A 20,536-nucleotide genomic window follows, 5' to 3' on the forward strand; every position below is an offset into this window, starting at 1 on the left:
ATCATGACCTGAGCTGAAGGCAGAGGCTTTAGCCCACTGAGCCACCCAGGTGCCCCCAGGATTCTTTTAATAAAATGAGACATGTTTCAAAAAAGCTTGCTGAAAAAGTTGGAAAATATGAATTATTAGAAGCCCTTAACCACTTTTCCAAGTTACTGCTCACCAGACTATTTTCTCCTGCCCCTCCATGACAGTTGCCTGATAATTGAACTTCCCAGTTTGTAGGCTCCTCTGGTTAGAGTAGGCAGTTAGATAGTAATGAGCAGGGCAGGGACGGAGCAGAAAGGCACCTGCTAAGCATCAAAGGGGGGTTGAGGCCACCTGTTGTGGTGAGGAAATCTTAGGCCAACAGCAAGCTGAGGTTATGTGGTGACTTTTCCCTCATTATACCATTTACGCTGTAGTTTTGAAAGATCCTTGCCCCTAACTAAAATCACCATGGCGCTCTGCTCAATCCAAATAAAGATTGGTATGTGGATTCCTGGAAAAAAAGCAGGCTTCCACCCAGAAGTGGAACTACCTCAATGAACATTCCTCCCCTAATTACTCAAAATACAACACAAGCTTGTAAACAGACTACTCTATGTATATATTGATAGATAGATACAGATGTAGATAAATTTAAAAGCTTTCTCTAGTTAATTTGTTTCAAAAGTGCCTTTAAGTTTTTTCCTCTCTCCAAAACAATGGTTCTCAACTCTGCATGGATCTGGCTAGTTGGAAGAGATTTTAAATAAACACCAAATACCAGGCCCTCTGCAGCTCAGTGACATCAGAATCATGGGATGGGACCTAAGCAGAGGTGATTTTTTTTTTTAAAGATTTTATTTATTTATTTGACAGACAGAGACCACAAGCAGGCAGAGAGGCAGGCAGAGAGAGAAGGGGGAAGCAGGCTTCTTGCTGAGCAGAGAGCCCGATGTGGGGCTCGATCCCAGGATCCTGAGATCATGACCCAAGCTGAAGGCAGAGGCTTAACCCACTGAGCCACCCAGGCGCCCCAGCAGAGGTGATTTTTAAAAGAAGTGCCCCATCTGGAGTTAAAAAAAACACACATTGTTTTAGAGGAATTGATATGAGATAACATAGACAATGCATTAGGTATTTGTTTTATTTGAGGAAGAAGTCTTGGAACTCATATCAGAAGACCCTTTAGAAAATAAGATCTTGGTCCTACTTTGATAAATCAGTGAATAATCCTGCATTTATATATTTTAAATGAAAACAAAATGCTTAGGTAATTAAAAAGTAGTATGCATTACTTTTTTATGGCTCTCCACTTTAAGCACATTTTCATTAATTCTGATTTTGTTAGGGTGCTTGGGTGGCTCAGTCAGTTCAGCATCTGCCTTTGGCTCAGGTCATGATCCGAGGGTCCTGGGATGGAGCCCTGCATGGGACTCACTGCTCAGTGGAAGCCTGCCTCCCCCTCTCTGTCTGCCACTCCCCTTGCTTGTTCTCTCTCTCTCTCTGTCAAATAAATAAATAAAATCTTTTAAAAAATTCTGATTTTGTTAGATGTTAAATTCAAAAACTGAAGCATTCTATTGGAGAAGAACATTGACCTCACTCTCTAAAGTCTGAAGATATCTACCCGACTAATAACTTTCATTTTCTGCCTGTCTTCATTATGACACAGGTTGAAATATGAAACCCAGCCCATTGGGGAAACTTCTACTTTCCCTTCCCAAAACACACTCAGGAAATAGCCCCACTGTGGATGCTATACAACCACTCTAGGGAAGGGGGCATCTTAGCAGACCCCAGACCCCTGAGCTGCTACTCACCTTCTTCACAGGTGAGTGAGTCTGAAATGTGCGGTGTCCAGGAACCCTCACTGCATGTGTACCTTGATGGCCCAGCAACAACAAAACCTTTGGGGCACGTTAGCTCAATGGAATCGCCAATTTCATAAAATTTCTGAAATGGTGAGATCGTCAGACCTTCTTGCGCGACTGGCTTGAGGCACTGTGTCTCTGCAGGCAGAGAAACATTTCAGATTTGCTTAGTGAAGCAGAACACTGAACAAATGTAAGCAGATTTTAGGCAGCCCAAGAGGTGATTTTAATGCTACTTATTGCTTGGGTGCAGCTTTAAGGCCGTGTTTTGATCAGAAATGTGGGGTTCCGGGGGTGGGCAAAGGAGGATCCCACCTTGAGAGACTTCTCCCCTGAGCCACTCCCTTTAGCTCCATCATCTGAGGTTCCCTTGCTAAGGATGTGGCTCCAGAAACTTTCCACTTTCATTACATTATTGGGACTTTTCCTTTTAAAACATACTTTTTCCCTTCTTCTCCATAGCAGGGGTTCCCAAAAGCAAGTCACCACAGTGTGGATGACCAGAGGCAGACGTCCTAATAGACACTGGTCTCAACTCTCCTTCGTGGGGCTCCCTAGTAACTCTTTGGGGTTCCTACTTGAGCCTTCTAGAAATCTTATTTTGACTTTACTGTAGCCTACAAATGGGCAGGCTTCTTCCTCTCTTCCTTAATAAAGGATGCGAACATGCTCCAAGGAGAAATCTGCATGTCACATAAAATCCCATTTCTGATACATAAGGAATGTAAGTATCATCTTCCTGGGACTCATCAATTTGCATTAATTGGGGCATCAAGCAAGGTCCTGAGGTCTGAGGTTCGAAGTAGGTAGCGGACTTTCAGGATTTCTTTGCTAAGCACATGCTTTGTAGTCCTGCGTCTAGGAGGCTAAGATACAGCAGCCTGAGAACTGAAATAGGAAGACATCTTGAAATTGAATTTTACCAAATGAATCCTCTTTTCTGCTTCGCTAGACTTTTTTACCAGAGTTACGTAAAATCGTACGAAGTAGTGATCTGAGGGTGTGATTTTGCTCTAGGTGTATGGGACACATTCATTCTTTAGAGTAGTCATGCAGAAAGTCTGCCTGTGTCTCACGTTGGCATTCCACGTCTCCTCGCCTCCACGTCCTGTCTGGTAAACATCTGAAGTACTGGTAGCCCACAGTTGTGAATCCAGTAAAGCAGGAGATTTCCACATCTTCCCCAACTGCGTACAGTTTCTTCTCATTCTAGAATTAACACAGAAGCCATAAATTATCAATGCCACGAACTCTAAATACCTCGGGGGTAGTCCTGGATTCTTTCCATTCCCTCACTCCTGATGTCCTCAGTCACAGTCCTCTCAGTTTCTACTTCTAAACATCTCTCAAAGCTCCTCCTTTCCTTTGCCACCATCACTGTCTTTGATCATGGAATTTATGATCTCTTACAAGGACAACCTTCTAACTGGGCCTTCTTCTAAGCCACCTTCCATATTGCTGCTCTAAATTTATATATATATATATATATTTTTTTTTTTCTTAGAAACTTCCTCCCCACTGGATATAGCATGCCCTACCACTGTAAAAGTTAAAAATCTGTATATACTGACCCTAGAGTAGCTATAAACTGAATAAATAATGTATTCTACAGGGATTTGCTATAGTGGCTAATCAACTACATGTCATGTAAAAGTGTTACTCAGTTCCTAGTAACCCAGGAGTCATTCTATAGTTTCCCAGTTATGTGTAACTAAAGTACAACTACCATCATGTGGGAGTTCACTAAAACCTTTGCTCCTGTAAAACCTACCTCTCACAAAACAAAACCTCCTGCCATTCTCTGAACGTGATATTCTCAGTCATGCCACCATGTCTTTATCAGGCTGTTCCCTCCGTGCTCCACACCTTCTGTCTTTCCCTCTCTCAGGACCCAACTCAAATAGAATTTCCTTTATGAAAACCTTCACTTTCCCAGCTTCATGAGGTGCACCATTCTCTCAGGTCTGGTGGAAACTCGTACAAAGACCTATTTTTTTTTTTTTTTTAACATGTGCTACACTGCAGCTTCATTCCCGACTCAGGAGTGGCACTTCCACTAGCAGATTTCTGCCTCACCTGTCTTTACAAAGGCTTACTAACTCTGCTGAAAGAATGCAAAACACCATTCTTCTGAGGGGGCAGTAATGTAACACTCTTTTTCCTTACTGAGAGGAAGAAAAATGCAAAGAATTGACTAGGAAGTTACTCTCTGAGAACTGAAATCGCGAATTTTGAGGGAAGTGGAAAAAAAAAAAGCTCTATTGTTAACTTTCATTATTACTTGGCCACATAATTCAACTTTTCTCCTAGAAGAAGATTACTTTCCTGACTACTAAAAGATTATTCCACTGCTGGTTATTATGGGTGTGGCTTTGTTTCTAAGGGAAATCGACTAAGGCATAGCATTAAGGATATGGATATTTTATTCAAAGTCTGCACATTTCTTCTTGCATTTCTCCCCAAATAAATATGTGTTCCTGTGCTTCTGCTTCTGTTTATCTTATGAGGCTGGAACCTGTGAGTGTAGGTTCAAACTTCCACCAACACATCTGCTAGACTGACTGAACAAGAGAACTTTACCTACTGTCACTGTCGCTTGCCTACGGGGGTAGGCAATTACTTTCCTGTGCAAGGACATGGCTGCTCTAGCCTAGAAGGAGGCGTAGCTGCCTCTCTCTCAGAACAAGGGGTTATCTTTCTACATGGAATCCCAGAAGGTACTCATTAGGAAAAATCAAAATTATATTATGTTTGAGTAAAAACTACTGTCAATAGAGAGTGGGTCTTTAATAAAGAACAAAAGAGAACAAAAAGTAATAAATATATTCATAGGAATGGAAACACATCATCTAATTTTATAAAAAGAGTCATTCGAATAATGCATCACTGTTGAAACCCTTTGTGTGCTTTTAAAATTAGAATGTTGATCATTTTAACAGTGTTTGTGAGAAGCTGGCAAAAACAGGTTAAAAATTATTTGGGTATCAGGACCTGACAAAATGTAATTTTGAAGAGTATGTTCTAGGCCAGGGACTAGCAACAGCTCCTCACTACACGGGGTTGGCAGTGACTCCTCAGCTCTCCGGTTTTTGCCACCATGGATAATACGTAAATAAATGAGTGTGATTGTATTCCCACAAAACTTTGTTTAAAAAAAAGAAGAAAAGAAAAGAAAGGAAAACAGATGGCCGGCCAGATTTGGGCTGTGGGCCACATTTTGCTGACCCCTGTTTTTGGGGGACTCATTCCCACACTGTGGTTCTGGACATAGCCACATCAGTATGACCTGGGAACTCCTTAGACAGGACGGTTTCTGGGTGCTACCCAAGACCTGTTGAATCAGAAATCCCAGGCAAGAGACCCGGCAATCTGTGTTTTAACAAGCCCTCCAGTGCCCTGTAGAGTTCTTGGATCTCTGTTCTAAGGACTAAATGACATTTATTTCACTCTAAAATATTTCCTCCCCTTACAATCTTTAGGCAGAAGACAAATGAATGCGGAGGGTACATTAGCCCGAACTAGCCTCCATAGATATTTATATGGCGGCATTGGAGAATTGAGGGTTATTGATTTTTGATCATAAATATGACACAGTAGGAAAAAGATTAAAGGCTTTGCTGAATTTAAGAAAGCTAAAAAAATTTTTTTGAAGGTAAAATTGATTAAGGAGCATGCCTTCTGTCATCCATTTTAAATATTATATGTCTAATTTATATCTCAACCACAGGTCTGTCTGACAAACATATTTAGTTATTTTAAACCATAGAAACATTGCAGCTCAATGAAAAAAAGATAAAATTAAAAGGTATTAAAACTGTATTGTCTGCTGAAGAATTCTACAGGTTTCTAACTTAATTCCACAGGTTTCTAACTTATAGGCTCTACACCTCCTGTGATTAAGCTTTCTCTCTGAAAACATGTCTTAGATAGTAGATTAGTTTGCTCAGACTTAGAAATAAATAGTCATATCTTAGTCTCTGATTCTCAAAAGTCATCTGAACCGATATTGTGGCCAAGCTCCACTTTCCATTCACATAATGGATCATTAGCTTAGGAGCCAGTAGTGCCAAGAAACGTAGGCGACCTGCTGTCCTTGGTCTAACAACCAGGTGTGGAGGGAGACCTCTCCAGGGAATTCAAGACATAGGCATGGTAGAGTGTTTCTAAGTATTAATTTTTAAGTCAATAGAAGATGATTAAACTGGGAAAACAATGACGCTAAATAAAAGAAAATGCCTAGTTTATGTTCTATGGTTTGGATTCCAAAGTCGAAGTGAAGGTCAGGATGCTTACCCGGATAAATCCATTTTCCGGAGGAATTGGCCGAGGACACCCTGAATCTGATTCTGTCTCAGGGAGATCTGTCTCTTTCCTGTCTTCATCATCACTGACACATGGCTGTCCACTAAAAGAGGAAAGTAAATATGTGTTTATAATGTAACAAATGTGTATTTGGGTGGGTGTATATAGATACCCATATAACACACAACCCATTTACATATGAATTGTACGCGTAGATATATAGAGAGAAAACATTAGAGAGAAATGGGTAGCACCAGATCCACCAATACCCCCACTAACACACTGTGTTGGAATAGGTAAAATTCTGATTCTTTCCTTAGAGGAAAATAAAAAAATCCCCGTCGCCTATCCTTACTCGTTCTCCATGATTGAAAACGTGCAGTGCTCCTCTTGCTGCTTCTCCCCCTCACAGTTTTTCCCTCCCAGTTGGGGGCTGGGGTTGTTGCATTCTCGGGTTCTGGATCTCTTGTAAGTAGCATCACATGCGCTCCAGGAAGACCAGCAGCTCCAGCTCCCATCCACCGCATCTGGAACACAGGAAACCCCCCGCCTTCCTGGTGCAGCTGAGACAGCCAGGGGTGTGAAGCCAGCTAACGTCGTCTCCTCACTTTTTAGCTGTGTGATTCTTTGGACCCTGTGATGGTCCAAAAGAAATTACCTGTGCAAAGGGCCTGACACCTTGCCTGACTTCCCTTTCCTGTTCCCACAGCCTGAGTAAAATGGCAATAATTATGAATCATTTTCGACTATCAACTATCATACACACATATGTAGATGCATACATATATGTATAAAGACAAACTTCTGAATATAATATATATCAAATTATTTTCTTAAAGGTAATAGAATACATTCTTACCCACATGACACATCCCCTTTCTAAGGAGGATTAGAGGTAGCCATGAATGTTATTTAGCCCTGTATGAAAACTTAGGTGGGGGCTTAATTTATCTCTGATTATAAAGCCATCGTCATTCTACATTATACAACAGAACAGGCTTATAACAACAGTATCACATACTTTATTTTATAGTATGGTTTATTATTTTATTTATTTTTAATAAATTAACAATTTAATTTAATTTGAATTATTAAATTGTTAAATTATTGAATTATTTAAATTTTAAATGATTAATTTAAATTATTAAATTAAATTTTAAATGTTAAATTTCTTAAATTTTTAAATTTTAAGTTAAAGTAAATACATTTATTAGATTAAATTTAAATTAACTAATTTAAAATTAAATTGATGATTTAATTTTAATAAATTATTTTATTTATTTATTTATTTATTTATTTATTTATTTATTATTGGCCACAGGTGCCCAGGTTACAAGCATTGTGCTGCCTATTCCATACATATATAAAATTTTCAGGTACATACTGGCATTGTCCCCATTTGATGATGAATGGATTGAGGCAGAGAGGGGTTGGGTGACCTTCCCAAGGCTACACAGCTGGTAGGTTACAGCAGAGCCTCACTCTCACCGGGCTGTTTGTTTGACTTTAGAGTTTAATTTTTTACAGGCTTCTTTTCCTTGTGAGTTTGCATAAGGTGAAAAATAAAATTTTTGTTTTCCTTGACCAACCTAGGACACCTTTTGGTGGGGAAGAGGGGCCTCCCCCACAGGAAGTCACAGATACTCACTGGATTTATAGTCTGGGGAGCGTCTTTCACAGTTATCTCCGTAGGTGCCGCTCTGGCACACACACAGACACTCGGTCCCCGAGAGCGTAGGGCGGCCGTTATTAGGGCATGGGGCGCACCGGCAAGGGTCAAACTTGGCCGCGTATTCTCGGAAAGCTTTCTTGAGGTTGCTCCTTCTTGTCACCGCACAGGGGATGTTTCTCACCAAGTCCGTGATGGGAGCAAGCTAAGAGCAGATGGTAGAGAGGCGGTGTGGTCCACCACATTCCTTGGGCATATGCTGCCATTACTGATCAATTCTCATGGACTGAGAGGAAAGGTCTGGAAAATCTTACACATCAAAGGTATTATTGTGCAAGATAGCATATCTGCTTTTTGAACTAGTGGAGAAAAACCCTCTGTATGAGAGCAGGGGAGTTTCTTTTCTTTCCCTACTAAGGAGGGTAGAGCAGCTCTCTACAGGATTACCTGGACTCTCTTGTCCCTGATGTGATGTCTCTGGTGCTTACCTTCCCTGGAATTGGGCTAGGAAGGAAGCCTCCCGGGAGGTGTCGCTTCTTTGGACTTATACCACATTATTCAGTAAGCAACAAATACATGCCTCAAGTCACTGAGAGAGGTGATGGAGAGTTGGGCGGTTCGTGCACGCTCTGCCAAAACCTCATTAGGTTTGATTTAAGCAGAAAAATCTAGAGAGGGTGAAGAGAGGCTTTCTGTGTTCTTTTTTCCACAGACAGGATTGGCTCTTGGTGGGACCAGATGAGAAACTATGCAGCGGGAGAGAAGAACTTGACCGTAGGATGTATGGAAGAATTATGGTAACAAATAATAGAACTAACACAAAATCAGGGCTCATTTTATTAACATTTGAAAACCTCAAAGGAATGACTATGTAATGCAGCATATGAGTCACAGGTGCCCAGATGGGCAGCCAAATCTCATTTTCCCCTCATAGCCTGTGGAGCTCAATGTATCTTCACGTTGCATGTAAATTATTCTTCTTTCATAATGATTAAACTACTTTGTCTTCATTTAAATGAAATGAGCAGAATAGCTTCTTTGAGGACTTTAAAAATGTGTTTATGCTTAGTCAAAACTGGTTCTAAATGATATGACTGATATGTGGGCAAAGTATTCCATCAATAATAAAAATCACCTTTTTATGTAATCCTAACAAATACAGGACAGGTAATTTTAATCAATAGTGATAGAAACTGAAAGCCAAATGGGTCTAAGACCCCATTTATCCCACAGAGCTAGACTGAACATTTAGGCATGCTCATGGAATAAAAAGTTGCAAGAAAGGTACACCAGTCAGATTTATTATGCAGACGGGGCGCTGAAAAGCACCAGTTAAGGCAAGCCTGAGCAGATGTATTCCCCAAATTCCCCCTTCCTGGAGGCTCCTGGGTAGCTTAGTCAGTTAAGCAGGTAAGCGGCTGCCTTCATCTCAGGTCATGATCTCAGGGTCCTGGGATTGAGCCCCACAACAGGTGCCCCGCTCCAGTTCCCTGCCAGGTGGAGAGCCTGCTTCTTCCTCTCCCTCTGCCTGCCACTCCCTGTACTTGTGCTCCCTTTCTCTCTCTCTGTCAAATAAATAGATAAAATCTTAAAAATAAATTACCCTTCCTGGTATTTTATGTATGCTAAGGATTCTACCAGAGATCGCTCATTTGAAGAGCAAACATAATCGATGTGTGATTTAACATTTTAAAAAAGAAATGCACACTAAAGAAAGACATCTTCCTTTCTCGAGTGCGAGGAAAACGGAAAAGGGATTACATGGTGTGCAGTTTAGGTTGCTAGAGAACCACTGTAGCTCTCTGACGCATAATATTTCTGACTCTTACCTCAAAGTCAATCACAGCGGGATTTTCCTTCACGGATTCTAACCACTCTGAGAATTCCTTCTCCGCAGGACCAGAGGTCCCCCTCTCCCACACCAAGGCGGCGGCGTACTTACTCCTCCCACCTCGAGTCAGGGAAATAGATTTCTCTGCTCCCTGCAAAACCGAACCTGCAAGGTGTTTCAAGAAAATGACTCACTTAACTTTACTGCACATTCAGACTTTAAAGAAAAGCCTGTTTGCATGGGAGGAGAAGTAGATGGTAGTCATGTAGCTACATTAAAAAAGCTAGTGAAAGGCGAGAGAACAGTCCGCCTCAACCCTCCAGGGAGTTCAGTAACAGAAATGATAACGGTGTTAGCTGTTCCCATTTATTAAGCAACTTGTCTATGCCAGGCACTTTGCACTGATTGTCTTAAGTTATTCTCACAACAATCTTGAGAAGTAGATATTATTATAAACACAGGCACTGAAGCTAGAGGTAATTTAACCTGAACACATGTCCAGTAACTAGGGGTGGAGTAGAGGGAGTAGACTGGGGCGTAGATGCTGCCCCAGTCCAGGCTACTCCGCTCCCAGCTCTTGGAAGCCAGAGCTCCCACTTTTGAAGTGTATCAGTATATGACTTGGGACTTCAGAATAGCACAAATCACCAGGTTTCTGATATCCAATCAGTGGACTGCCAGGCTGGAGATTTCCATTTAAAGTTGATAGAATGCTTTTAAGCTCAAAGACAGGGGGCAATGATACAACTAATAAAAGAGGAAGAAAAAGTTAAGCCTCAAGTTAAGAGGTGGCACGTTGTTTCATTAGGAGCAATGATATTTAATGTACAGTATGCAGATCTTTTACGTAGATTTTCAAAAAACAATTCCTATGAGTTAATGATGTCTTTAATTAACAAAGGTAGGGACTGAGTAATAGGAAATCATAGTGAGAAATAAAAGCAAATGAAGAGGAGGTTAGTGCTCTGGGTGAGAGTTTATGGCATTAATTTTGCATCTATTGTGCAGTATGGATCAGCCATGGCTCCGTTGATTTGAAGTTCTACAGTGAAAATCTAGAACAAGAGCCCAGTGGGTGAAGTACTCTCTCTGTGAAGAAAGTAGTATATCCCTTTCAAAGTGAGGTTGTGTAAGATAACACAGAGGGGGTATAAGAAAACATTTTAGAGGTTTTGTATTTATTTTTCATATAAAAAAGGAGAGAAATTAGTATTTGTCAATATATCGTGTACCAATTGTCAGTAGCTCTGACACGCTAGTTCACATTTGGCTTGATATCATGTATTTCATGAACGGATTGACACCAGTAAGAGTTAATATGATAAGCGGGGGGTCCTGAAGAAAGAGTAAGCATTAAGTCTGTTTATACTCCATGAGCTAGCTGGAACAGAACTAATTCTTGCAAGACAATGAGTGGTTTAAAAAGATTCCAGGAAGGAAATGCATATTAAGGATGGTAGTATATTGAAGAACAGATGTTTCTGTTACTTACACAAGCTTCTCGTAAGCCACAACATGAGACTGATACCAAAGCTGCCCAAAACATATCAAACATTTCAAGGAGTTTTTGATGAAATATTAATTTGTCATAATATGAGCAGGACACTGAAAAATTCTGTTTATTTCATGTAAGCTATATTTCAAAAATTTCTCTTTTCCATGTCTGTATATATTTTTGTGCATAACATATTTTTAGAATACTACATTTATAAAGTTTGTTAGTATTTTTTAAGTAAGTATATTAGGGACATATAGTAAAAAAAATTTAATGATATAATTACAGATTTTAAAAGTTTGGAGCCCAGTGATTTAATCAAAGAAGCTCAGGATCAGACGTCGACAGAGTATGTTTTCATGTATGTTTTACTCTTAAATGTGCTTTGACATTAGGCAAATTTTCATCACGATTAATAAGCATTTGTTGAGAATCTGCTATATGCTAGGTTAAAGACTGAGAGAAATGTAAAATATGGCTTTTGTATTTGAAGGACATAGACTCTCAATGAGAAGAGAAAATAAGTACATAAATAATATTAGCAAAACCATAGAGAACTAAAAAAGGGAAGAAAGAAAGAAGGAAGGAAGGAAGATAAGAAGGGAGGTTAGGGAGGGGGAAAAAAGGTGCACAAAAAACCCAACATTTTGTCTTAGTGTTAGAGAGTGGTGCAACAATTCAGGATTCCTGAGTTAGGGCCGTGGAAGAATTCTGTGATTTTAGGCACTTAGGGAGGATAGAACTATGAAAGGACTTTGAGGCAAAGCTAAGACATGGTAGGGGGCAATGCCCTCCCAACACGGGCAGAGACCCAGAGAGAGGGGCCGATGGTTCCAAGTTCTGGAAACAGTGCCCATGGACAACCACTTGAGTTGAAGTTGAAGGCTCAGGTAGGGGAAGAGCAGCAAGACAGAGAGGATCTGGATGGAAAGTCAAGGAGATTGGACTTCATCCTGTAGGTTTAGAAGTGACTATATTCCCTAGAAACATTTCGAGTTAGAGAGTTCACATAATTCAGGAGTATTAGCAATGTGCCACATGGGTATCAATGGCTAATGGATAAACCAGTATGGACACCATTGAAATACACTCGGATTTTGCAGTGTCCTCACCTCATTCTTACAAGCTGAAAACTGTGGGTCCATATTTGACATTTTCTCATTTCTTTGTTGGATGAATTTTATAATTGATAACAGGGCAGTTTTGATTTTTTTTTCCAGTAAGTATATTCTCAAAATTCTCTCAGGTTTTGAGATGTCCTCATATTACCATCATATAGGAAATTACTTTTTTTCCCCCTCTCTCAGAAATTTGTGGACATTATTGTCTTATAGCATTGAATTTAGTTATAGAGAAGTCTGAGGACAGACAATTTTTGTTGTTTTGGTTGTTCTGTGGGAGACTTGTTCCTTCAGTCAAGATAATTGAATAATTCATTTTTTAAAACTGTATATAGTAAATTAGTTAGGGTTTGTCTTGAAGTTATATATTTGAACCATATCTCTGATGCATATAATCAAAACAAATTTGTTCCTTTATTTCAGGGATGTATTCATATATAGGTATTCATATATAGTTGTGTCTTTTTTTTCTTTTCTTAACAGTTTTCCTCTTTGATTTTTGGGGATCTCTATTGCAGGAATACAAATTTCCACATCCTAAAATATCTGACAATTATATTAAATTGTATTTTTCATTCCATTTTAATTAGATTTTTCTTAATAAATGTTAATATCTAAATTTTCTCTGCATTTATTATGAATTACTTTAAATCCTTCTGAATGTGATTAACTTTCTTGGTTTTATTTTCAGGCAATTATATTTTGTTCTTGCAGTATCTAATTCATTTAGAAGTATAATGGTGATATTTTTCAATGTTTGTTTGTCTTTGTACCTTAGCTTTGAAATTTGCCTTTTTAATTAATTCTTATAATCTTTTTGCTTCTGAGCACTTGATTTATTGAATTCACATTGTTGTTAATTTTTGCATGAAAAACTGGTATAGAGTCTATATCAATACTTCAGTCTATATTACTAGGTTATTTGTTTCGCATGTTCTTTCTTGTTTTTTTTGCTGTAATATGCATGCATAGTTGTCATAATTTACATTGCACGTAAATTATTCTTCTTTCATAATGACTGAACTCCTTTGTCCTCATTTAAATGAAATGAGCAGAAAAGCTTCTTTGAGGACTTTAAAAATGTGTTTATGTTTAGTCAAGATTGGTTTTAAATGGCATATGACTGATACGTGGGCAAAGTAGTCCATCAATAATAAAAATCACCTTCCTCTTAAATTGCTTATGCTTAACATGGGCATATCCATGTAGATCATCTATATGGTTGAATATTCAAAATTATCTATTTATTATTATAGTAAATATTTTTATCTATTCCTTATCTGTCTCCCCAGGAGAATATAAGCTTCATATTTTAGGAGTTTCTATGATTCTGCTTCCTTTTTTTGTTAGCAGAATGAATAGCGTTCAGTCAGGCAAAGTCAGGAACCAAGAGAACTTCACACAGAGGAAGGAGATATTTATTATGGCAAAGCACAAGAGAGAGTATGACTTATTTAGGAGACTATATAGTTCAGCTAGGCAGAGAGCAAGTGAGAGAGAGCGAGAGAGATGCAGGAATTTATCTTTAAGGCTATGTGAAACCATGACATGTTTAAGGCATGAAAATTGACGTTAAAGTTTGCCTTGGAAAAGTCCTGTCACAGGAAATCTGTAGAAGAGATTGGAAGAAGGCTTTGGGAGAGCCAAGGGGACGGGGACTGGTTAGGAGACTTCTGCGGTAATCTGGATTGGAAATAACGAACACAGGGCATGCCTGTGGAAATGAAGAGATGGGGGTAACTTGGAGAAGTATCAAGGATGTAGAGTGATTACTCATTGGGTATGGAGGCCAGAAAGAAGGTGAAATTAAAGACAACACTCAGGTTTCTGGCATGGTTGCTGGAGCCTTATAGACTGATAGACTCTTATTAGCCTATATTTTTAATGGTTGTTTATACGTGTAGTTTGTAACCTCCTTGATAGGAAGGCTGCTTGACACCCATTTTTACATCACAGTGCTTAATACGGAGTTCGGTCCCTGGGAAGAATTGATATATGTTAAACAACCTAAGTATAAGATCAAGAAAAACTTAAATATTTCTCTTGTAAGTAGTGCTAATGATATTTTATTTTCACCTCTCCCCCCACCACACAGAGGGCTCTGAGGTAGATAAATGAAATAAAGGAAAGTTAAAAATAGCACAGTCAAACGTAACGTGGTACTCCAGTCAGCCACCTGTGGACAGGGCAAGCTGCTAGGAGAGAGGAAGTACCCTTACCTTCGTATTTCTCGGACATCTTGTTTTTGGTGCATCGGTATTCCACTTTTGTTACCGTAATAAACCAATAGCGTTTCTTTGTTTCAAACCGGACACAGTCTTGGATTTCTTCCTCTGTTAAACCTAGGAAAGGGGAGTACAAACAGCACGTTCTGAGAATGCACTCCTGAGAAGTCAGAGAAGAAGGGCATGAGGCTCTGGACACTGGGGAGCGACAAATACTCGGTATTAGCTCCCATCTTCTCCAGTTCCAGTAAACTGGCATGATTCCAGCTTTCATCTCCAGATTCAGTCCTTTACAAGTCCTGGGATGATCCTGAACACAGGAGTCATTTATGAGTCCCTGATGTCTCTCCTGTCAGCACTGGCCCTAAGAGGCAAATATAAGGTGTCTGTGGCCCATCCCATGGGGCTCATGTTGGCCTCTACCTGTGGCCTACACACAAGGAGCCCCCAAGCTTGCCTGTCCTACTGGCCACAGCCACTCGATAGCCCCACAGATGAAGAGATGAACACATGTTCCATGGGGTGCCCCTGTCAGGCCTACTTTTTGGGCATAGCTAATTCTGTGAGGCCAGAGTCCACCTCATTTATTCCCTGGTCATCACGTAGAATGGAAATCTTGTTGCTCGTCCCTCCTTCCCTGAACACTCATTCTCATACTCGTCTCCCTGACTTAGCTGCTCATTCCACCTGTCCCCCCAAAACCCTTTTGTTTTCTCTCAGAAATTCTGACTTGCTGACCTATGAACTCTTCTCAGTGTCCTCACTGACTCTTTTCTTCCTTATCCTCATTCAAGCCTATACTCCTTGTTTCTCTTCATGTCTTGGAGGGAGGGGGATACTGCTTCATTCCCAGCCCTGGAGAGCTGGGGTTGATCTCTTCCTAGCTTCCTGGTGCTGCCATAAGACAGAAGTCTTGTCAAAACCCTGGCGCTCCAAGGCTTAGGCCATTCGGTTCTAACATCTTTAGTCTTCATTGTTCTTGCCTTTTACCAAAATTCCGAGCATCATTTGTTGAAGAAATTGACCTCTGAGTCGCTCTTTCACACTCCCATCCTTGCCTGTATTCTCAATGACTTCAAAATCAACACGACGTCAGGGATTAAGTGGGACACAGTGCAGGGAAACAGGTCTGGCTATTTGTAGGCTGAGTTGGTGCTGCCTATCCGGGGTAATTAGAAGAGAATCAACATTTCTTTTTTTTTTTTTTTTTTTAACAGCTACCTAAAGCCTCTTGACCTGCTACCGGAAACGGTAAAATTAGAGTCCAGATTTTGGGTTTTGTTTTTAATGGAATTTACTTAAATCGAAGTACAGCTGACACAAGAATTCAGTTTTTTCACTGTTAGTTAAAAGTTGCCTTGCAATAAGAAATAACACGGAGGACATGGGAAGATGGAAAGAAGGGAGTTGAGGGAAATTGGAGGGAGAGATGAACCATGAGAGACTATGGACTCTGAAAAACAATCGGAGGGGTTTGAAAGGGTGGGGGTGTAGGAAGTTGGGTGAGCCTGGTGGCAGGTATTATGGAGGGCACGTATTGCATGGAACACTGTGTGTGGTGCAAAAAACAATGAATTCTGTACACTGAAAAGAAATTCAAAAAATAATTAATTAATTAATTTAAAAAAATTGCCTTGCAAAACACGAGCACAGAAGAGATAGGGCTGTTAGTATCAGCTCCTAAGCACCTTAAAGCAAAGGAGTTCATCAAATCCTGATATTTAGGATTATAGATTATAGTCAGCAGAGGAGTGTTTTTAGAACTTGAGGTGTCGTTTGGGTGTGATGCTGAAACTGAATTCTAAAGACACAGATTACTGAGAAATGAGGCCAAGTAGAAGGGAATGTGGTCTGCCTACTGCACAGTATTTTCAATTGTTGGACACATTTGAAGAGATGCACTGTAAGTTGGCAGTGAAAAATTCTTAGTTTGAAGCCCTCATGTTTACCAGCTTACCATGAATCTTTAACTCTAACCAAAAAAAAAAAAAAAAAAAGTCTGTTTTTTTTTTTTTTTTGGTGAGGCTGAATAAGTATGAGTCATTTTCTTCTGGTAGTGCTGTTCTAACAAGTAGGTGAGTCAAACGTTGAAGCCATGTTAGGAATTTAATGTGTCTATAGTGCATAGTTCCCATCCTTTTTAAATTTTTTCATTAGGTTTTTATTATTTATAAATGAAAATTAAATTTTATGCATCCAATTCATTAACTATAACATAATTCATTGGCTATCAACTTAGTTAATTTCATTTTCTGAGGGCTAAGAGAGAATCTTAGAAGATGTGAATGATGAATCCCTTGTATGAACCATGGTGTTGGTCACGCAGTTTTGACAATGTCAAGGCTTTATCAGTGAATTTCTATATAAGCCTTTCTTCCCCTGTATTTCCTGTAGCTTGCAGCACTTGGCCTCTCAAACTAGAGTGTCCTTTTGATGTAGCACAGTGACAAGTATTTCAGAAATGTCCTCAGTTGCTCTGACGGGGCAGAGGTCAACAGTGTTAGTCAAAAATGTCATATGGATAAATGGTGAGGCCTGTAATTGTCCTCCAGTTTGGAGTAAGAAATAACTTCTCAACAAAAGATGTTTAAAATTATCATCTCGCACATTATGATAGTTTAATTGTTTAATGTTTTTACTGTATTTCTGAAGTTCTGTTCACTGAGCACACTGAAGCAATGTCAACTTTTATTCAAGGTTTTAAATTGACTGTGGGACATTGAACAATAGAGGAATAAATGAAGGATGCAAATAAAAAGCAATTTAATTTTGTTTTCCTCTTCCTGAGGGAGAAAAGGTACTATGAAATATTCAGGTCATGTTTTTGAAATTAATGACAAGGGATACAATTCTTATTAAATAAAGCAAATAAAAGCTAAGCCTATACTTTAGTTCCATGTTATAACTCAGCAAAGAGAGAAGAAATGGAAAAAAGTGAGAGGAGGCCAGAGTATATATTCATCTAGAGAGTGGGCAAAAACAGGTAAGCATACCCACTAGAGAAATCTCATTTTATTGAGATTTTCTTCCATGTGGATGTGTTTCATCCTAACCACGATTAAGACTGCACCAGTATCATTATTGTGACTCAGAGAAATATATACATGTAATATATATATATATATAGTTATTGAATGTAAGAACATGTATTATATATAAGAATATTAAATATAGAAACTGAATAGACATATGTACACTCTAAAGTATATGTGATATGTCTATATCTATATATAGCATTTGTGTCTGTGAGTATGTAGGTGTATATGGTCATATATTTCCAGTTTCCTATCACATCTCAAACTCCTTCCTTTCCCTTATTATGTGCACCTGTTTCTACCTCTATTTACAGAGAAAGAGATGGAAGGTGAGAATGTTTCAGTAGGAAAGTATAGTTCACCACTTCATTTTGGTCATGGGTCTTCAACTATTAAAATGCTGAATGGTTGATTAAAGATTCACATAGTCTTTAACTGACCTGATGTCTAAGCCTTTAGAAGCCTTGCTGTGAATGCATAATGAGTATAGCTGATCAAGTGAGAAATTATTCTCTGGGCTACAGCAGCAAGCGACCAAAATAATTTCATCCCAGGGGTGAGATGAAACCAGTCAAAAGTCAGAGGTTTTGCACAACCATTTTTGCTTAGCATTAATGTGGTATTCTTATGGCAGAAGATACCAAATTAATCATACAGACATTGCTCCAGTGGAAAGAATAACAGAAATGGAACATAAGGTTAGGCAATCTGAAAGCCCACCACAGCATAAATCTTTTGGATTTCAGTGACTCTGTCAGGTAAAACTTTTTTAGGTCCTCTTACTGAAAATCCTTCTCAAAAACATTTATCCCATCTTCTTTCTTAGGAAGGTACATAATGAGGGATAGCTAGTCACTTAAAGTTTGGAATAACTGAGGAGACCCACATTAAACATTAGTATTTGCAATGATGAGATTTAAGAGAGGGATTGACACTAGAGTGACCTGAAGGTTGGCCTGATGTTGTTTTTTTTGAATAAATTCCTGATTTCTTTTCTTTTCTTTTTTTTTAAAGATCTATTTATTTATTTAAAAGAGAGAGAAACAAAAGAAAGAAAGTGGTAGGGGGGCAGGGAGGAGAGCAGAGGGAGAGAGAGAAAGAGAATCCTGAAGCAGCCTCCAGGCTGAGCATGGAGCCAGTCCCAGGGCTCGGTCCCAGGACACTGATATCATGACCTGAGCCCAAACCAAGAGTCAGCCACTCAACTGACTGGCACCACCCAGACACCCCCTGCTTTCTTTCATATAAAAGTCACCCGATCAAGAATTCTTATTTATCTGGGGTAATTGGTCAGTTGAGTTCTGGTTACCATAACATCTCCCAACCATGTCCTTAAGAGACACATGATAGAATCATCACAAAGGCCCTATGTCATTTCACAAAGGAGTCTGAAAACAAATTGATCCAATGTGCTTAAGCTGTAATAATAATTACTATTGGCAATTTAAGGTAATAGTTAAGAAACCAAGATTTTTTTTTTGTTTTTTTTTAGATTTTATTTATTTATTTGACAGAGAGAAATCACAAGTAGATGGAGAGGCAGGCAGAGAGAGAGAGAGAGGGAAGCAGGCTCCCTGCTGAGCAGAGAGCCCGATGCGGGACTCGATCCCAGGACCCCGAGATCATGACCTGAGCCGAAGGCAGCGGCTTAACCCACTGAGCCACCCAGGCGCCCCAAGAAACCAAGATTTATTTATAAACTAATGCTTATTTATAAACCAAAGCTTACAGGGAAGCAGAAAAATATCCCTGATTATATCCTAAAATATAAAGTTGCAAACGTTCCTCAAAAAAAAAAAAAAAAAAAAAGTGCTCTCATCAGGCTTCAAGTTTTATCAACAGTAGGTGCATATCTAGCTCACATTAACTTAGTCCCTTGTCAAGTCTTTAATTGTTCTTTTATCTTACGCCCTTGGCTTTTACTTAAAAATCATTAAAAGAAAAGGAAAGCTAGTGAATTTCCTATAACTATTTTTCTATAAAATTACTATCTCCTATAAAAATGTTATAAGTAAATTATCTTTTAGAGTTTAATTCCAGGACAAATTTCATTTTCCTTGAGAAAAATAGCATGCATCTCTCTTTTAGATTATTACTACTGTGTAGCTTATGATGTTTCCAGATGTCAGGAAATTCAGAAACAAACCCAATGTCCAGTCAAAGAGGAATGTATATTTATTTTTCCTTCTTTTTTGTTCCTAATTTTCTATTTTTATTTTATTTGCTTGAGTGTGTACCTTTTGGTTGTTCTTCATACTATTTTGGAAATAAAGTGGAGTCTAAAAGTTGACAAAGAAGAATTAAAATGACAGAGTAAGAGAAAAATGAATTGCAGGCAGTTGAATCAAGTTGAAAAAAAAGGGAGGGCTGCAAAAATCCTACCTGAATTCTTGAGTTCCTCGAGGCTAAACTGGTAGAGAAGGTCATACACGCCGCCCAGGGAGCCAGAGGTGAAATAGTGAGTCCCAAAGTCATCAAATATTCGGCTATACAAAGCATAGTTGTATTCCAGAGGCAGGTGGTTAAGTGCTTTCAAAAAGACATCAGAAAGCTGCAGATCTTTACTTTTCATTGTGAAGTTTAAAACTTTTATCATTTTATGGATCCTAGCAAAACTAGAATCCTAAATGGAAGAGGAGAGAAAAAGAAGAAGGGAAAAAAAAAGCCAAGATGATTAAAGGTAATGAAAGTTTGAAGTGTCAAGCTTTTAAATGTCATCCATTTATCACCAGCTTCATCCCGGCCATAGTCTGCTAACAGCTTTAACTCTCTGTGGCGTGCTATCACACACAAAATTAGAATTTTTGTTTTACTTCCCAGGGTTTTTTTCCTGAAACGTTCAAAGTGCGCAACAGATAAGATTACCTCAGTAACGTGAATTGTGTGGTAGAAGCTTACGTTTGGTAGGGGGATCTACCAAAAAGACATCCGTGATGGGAAAAGTCAATCTTTCATTCTTGATTGTCAATCATGGTTGCGTCCCTACTGAGTATTTAGAAATTCTTGCTAATGCGAAACGT

General features: G+C 39.1%; 1 protein-coding gene across 1 annotated transcript in view; it reads right to left on the bottom strand.

Moving 5' to 3' along the window:
- The window catches only part of C6 (complement C6), a 64,362-nt gene that overhangs the window by 16,123 nt on the left and 27,703 nt on the right, over positions 1-20,536 (bottom strand). Inside the window, exons 9-16 of the mRNA XM_059173884.1 lie at positions 19,899-20,139; positions 14,476-14,598; positions 9,639-9,805; positions 7,789-8,014; positions 6,496-6,667; positions 6,132-6,243; positions 2,915-3,047; positions 1,788-1,976 (exon numbers count right to left, since the gene is read on the bottom strand). Of these exons, the coding sequence (XP_059029867.1) occupies positions 1,788-1,976; positions 2,915-3,047; positions 6,132-6,243; positions 6,496-6,667; positions 7,789-8,014; positions 9,639-9,805; positions 14,476-14,598; positions 19,899-20,139 (1,363 nt within the window). The remainder of the gene's footprint in view (positions 1-1,787; positions 1,977-2,914; positions 3,048-6,131; positions 6,244-6,495; positions 6,668-7,788; positions 8,015-9,638; positions 9,806-14,475; positions 14,599-19,898; positions 20,140-20,536) is intronic.

This window comes from Mustela lutreola, chromosome 5, assembly GCF_030435805.1.
Source record: "Mustela lutreola isolate mMusLut2 chromosome 5, mMusLut2.pri, whole genome shotgun sequence".
Lineage (NCBI taxonomy): Eukaryota > Metazoa > Chordata > Mammalia > Carnivora > Mustelidae > Mustela > Mustela lutreola.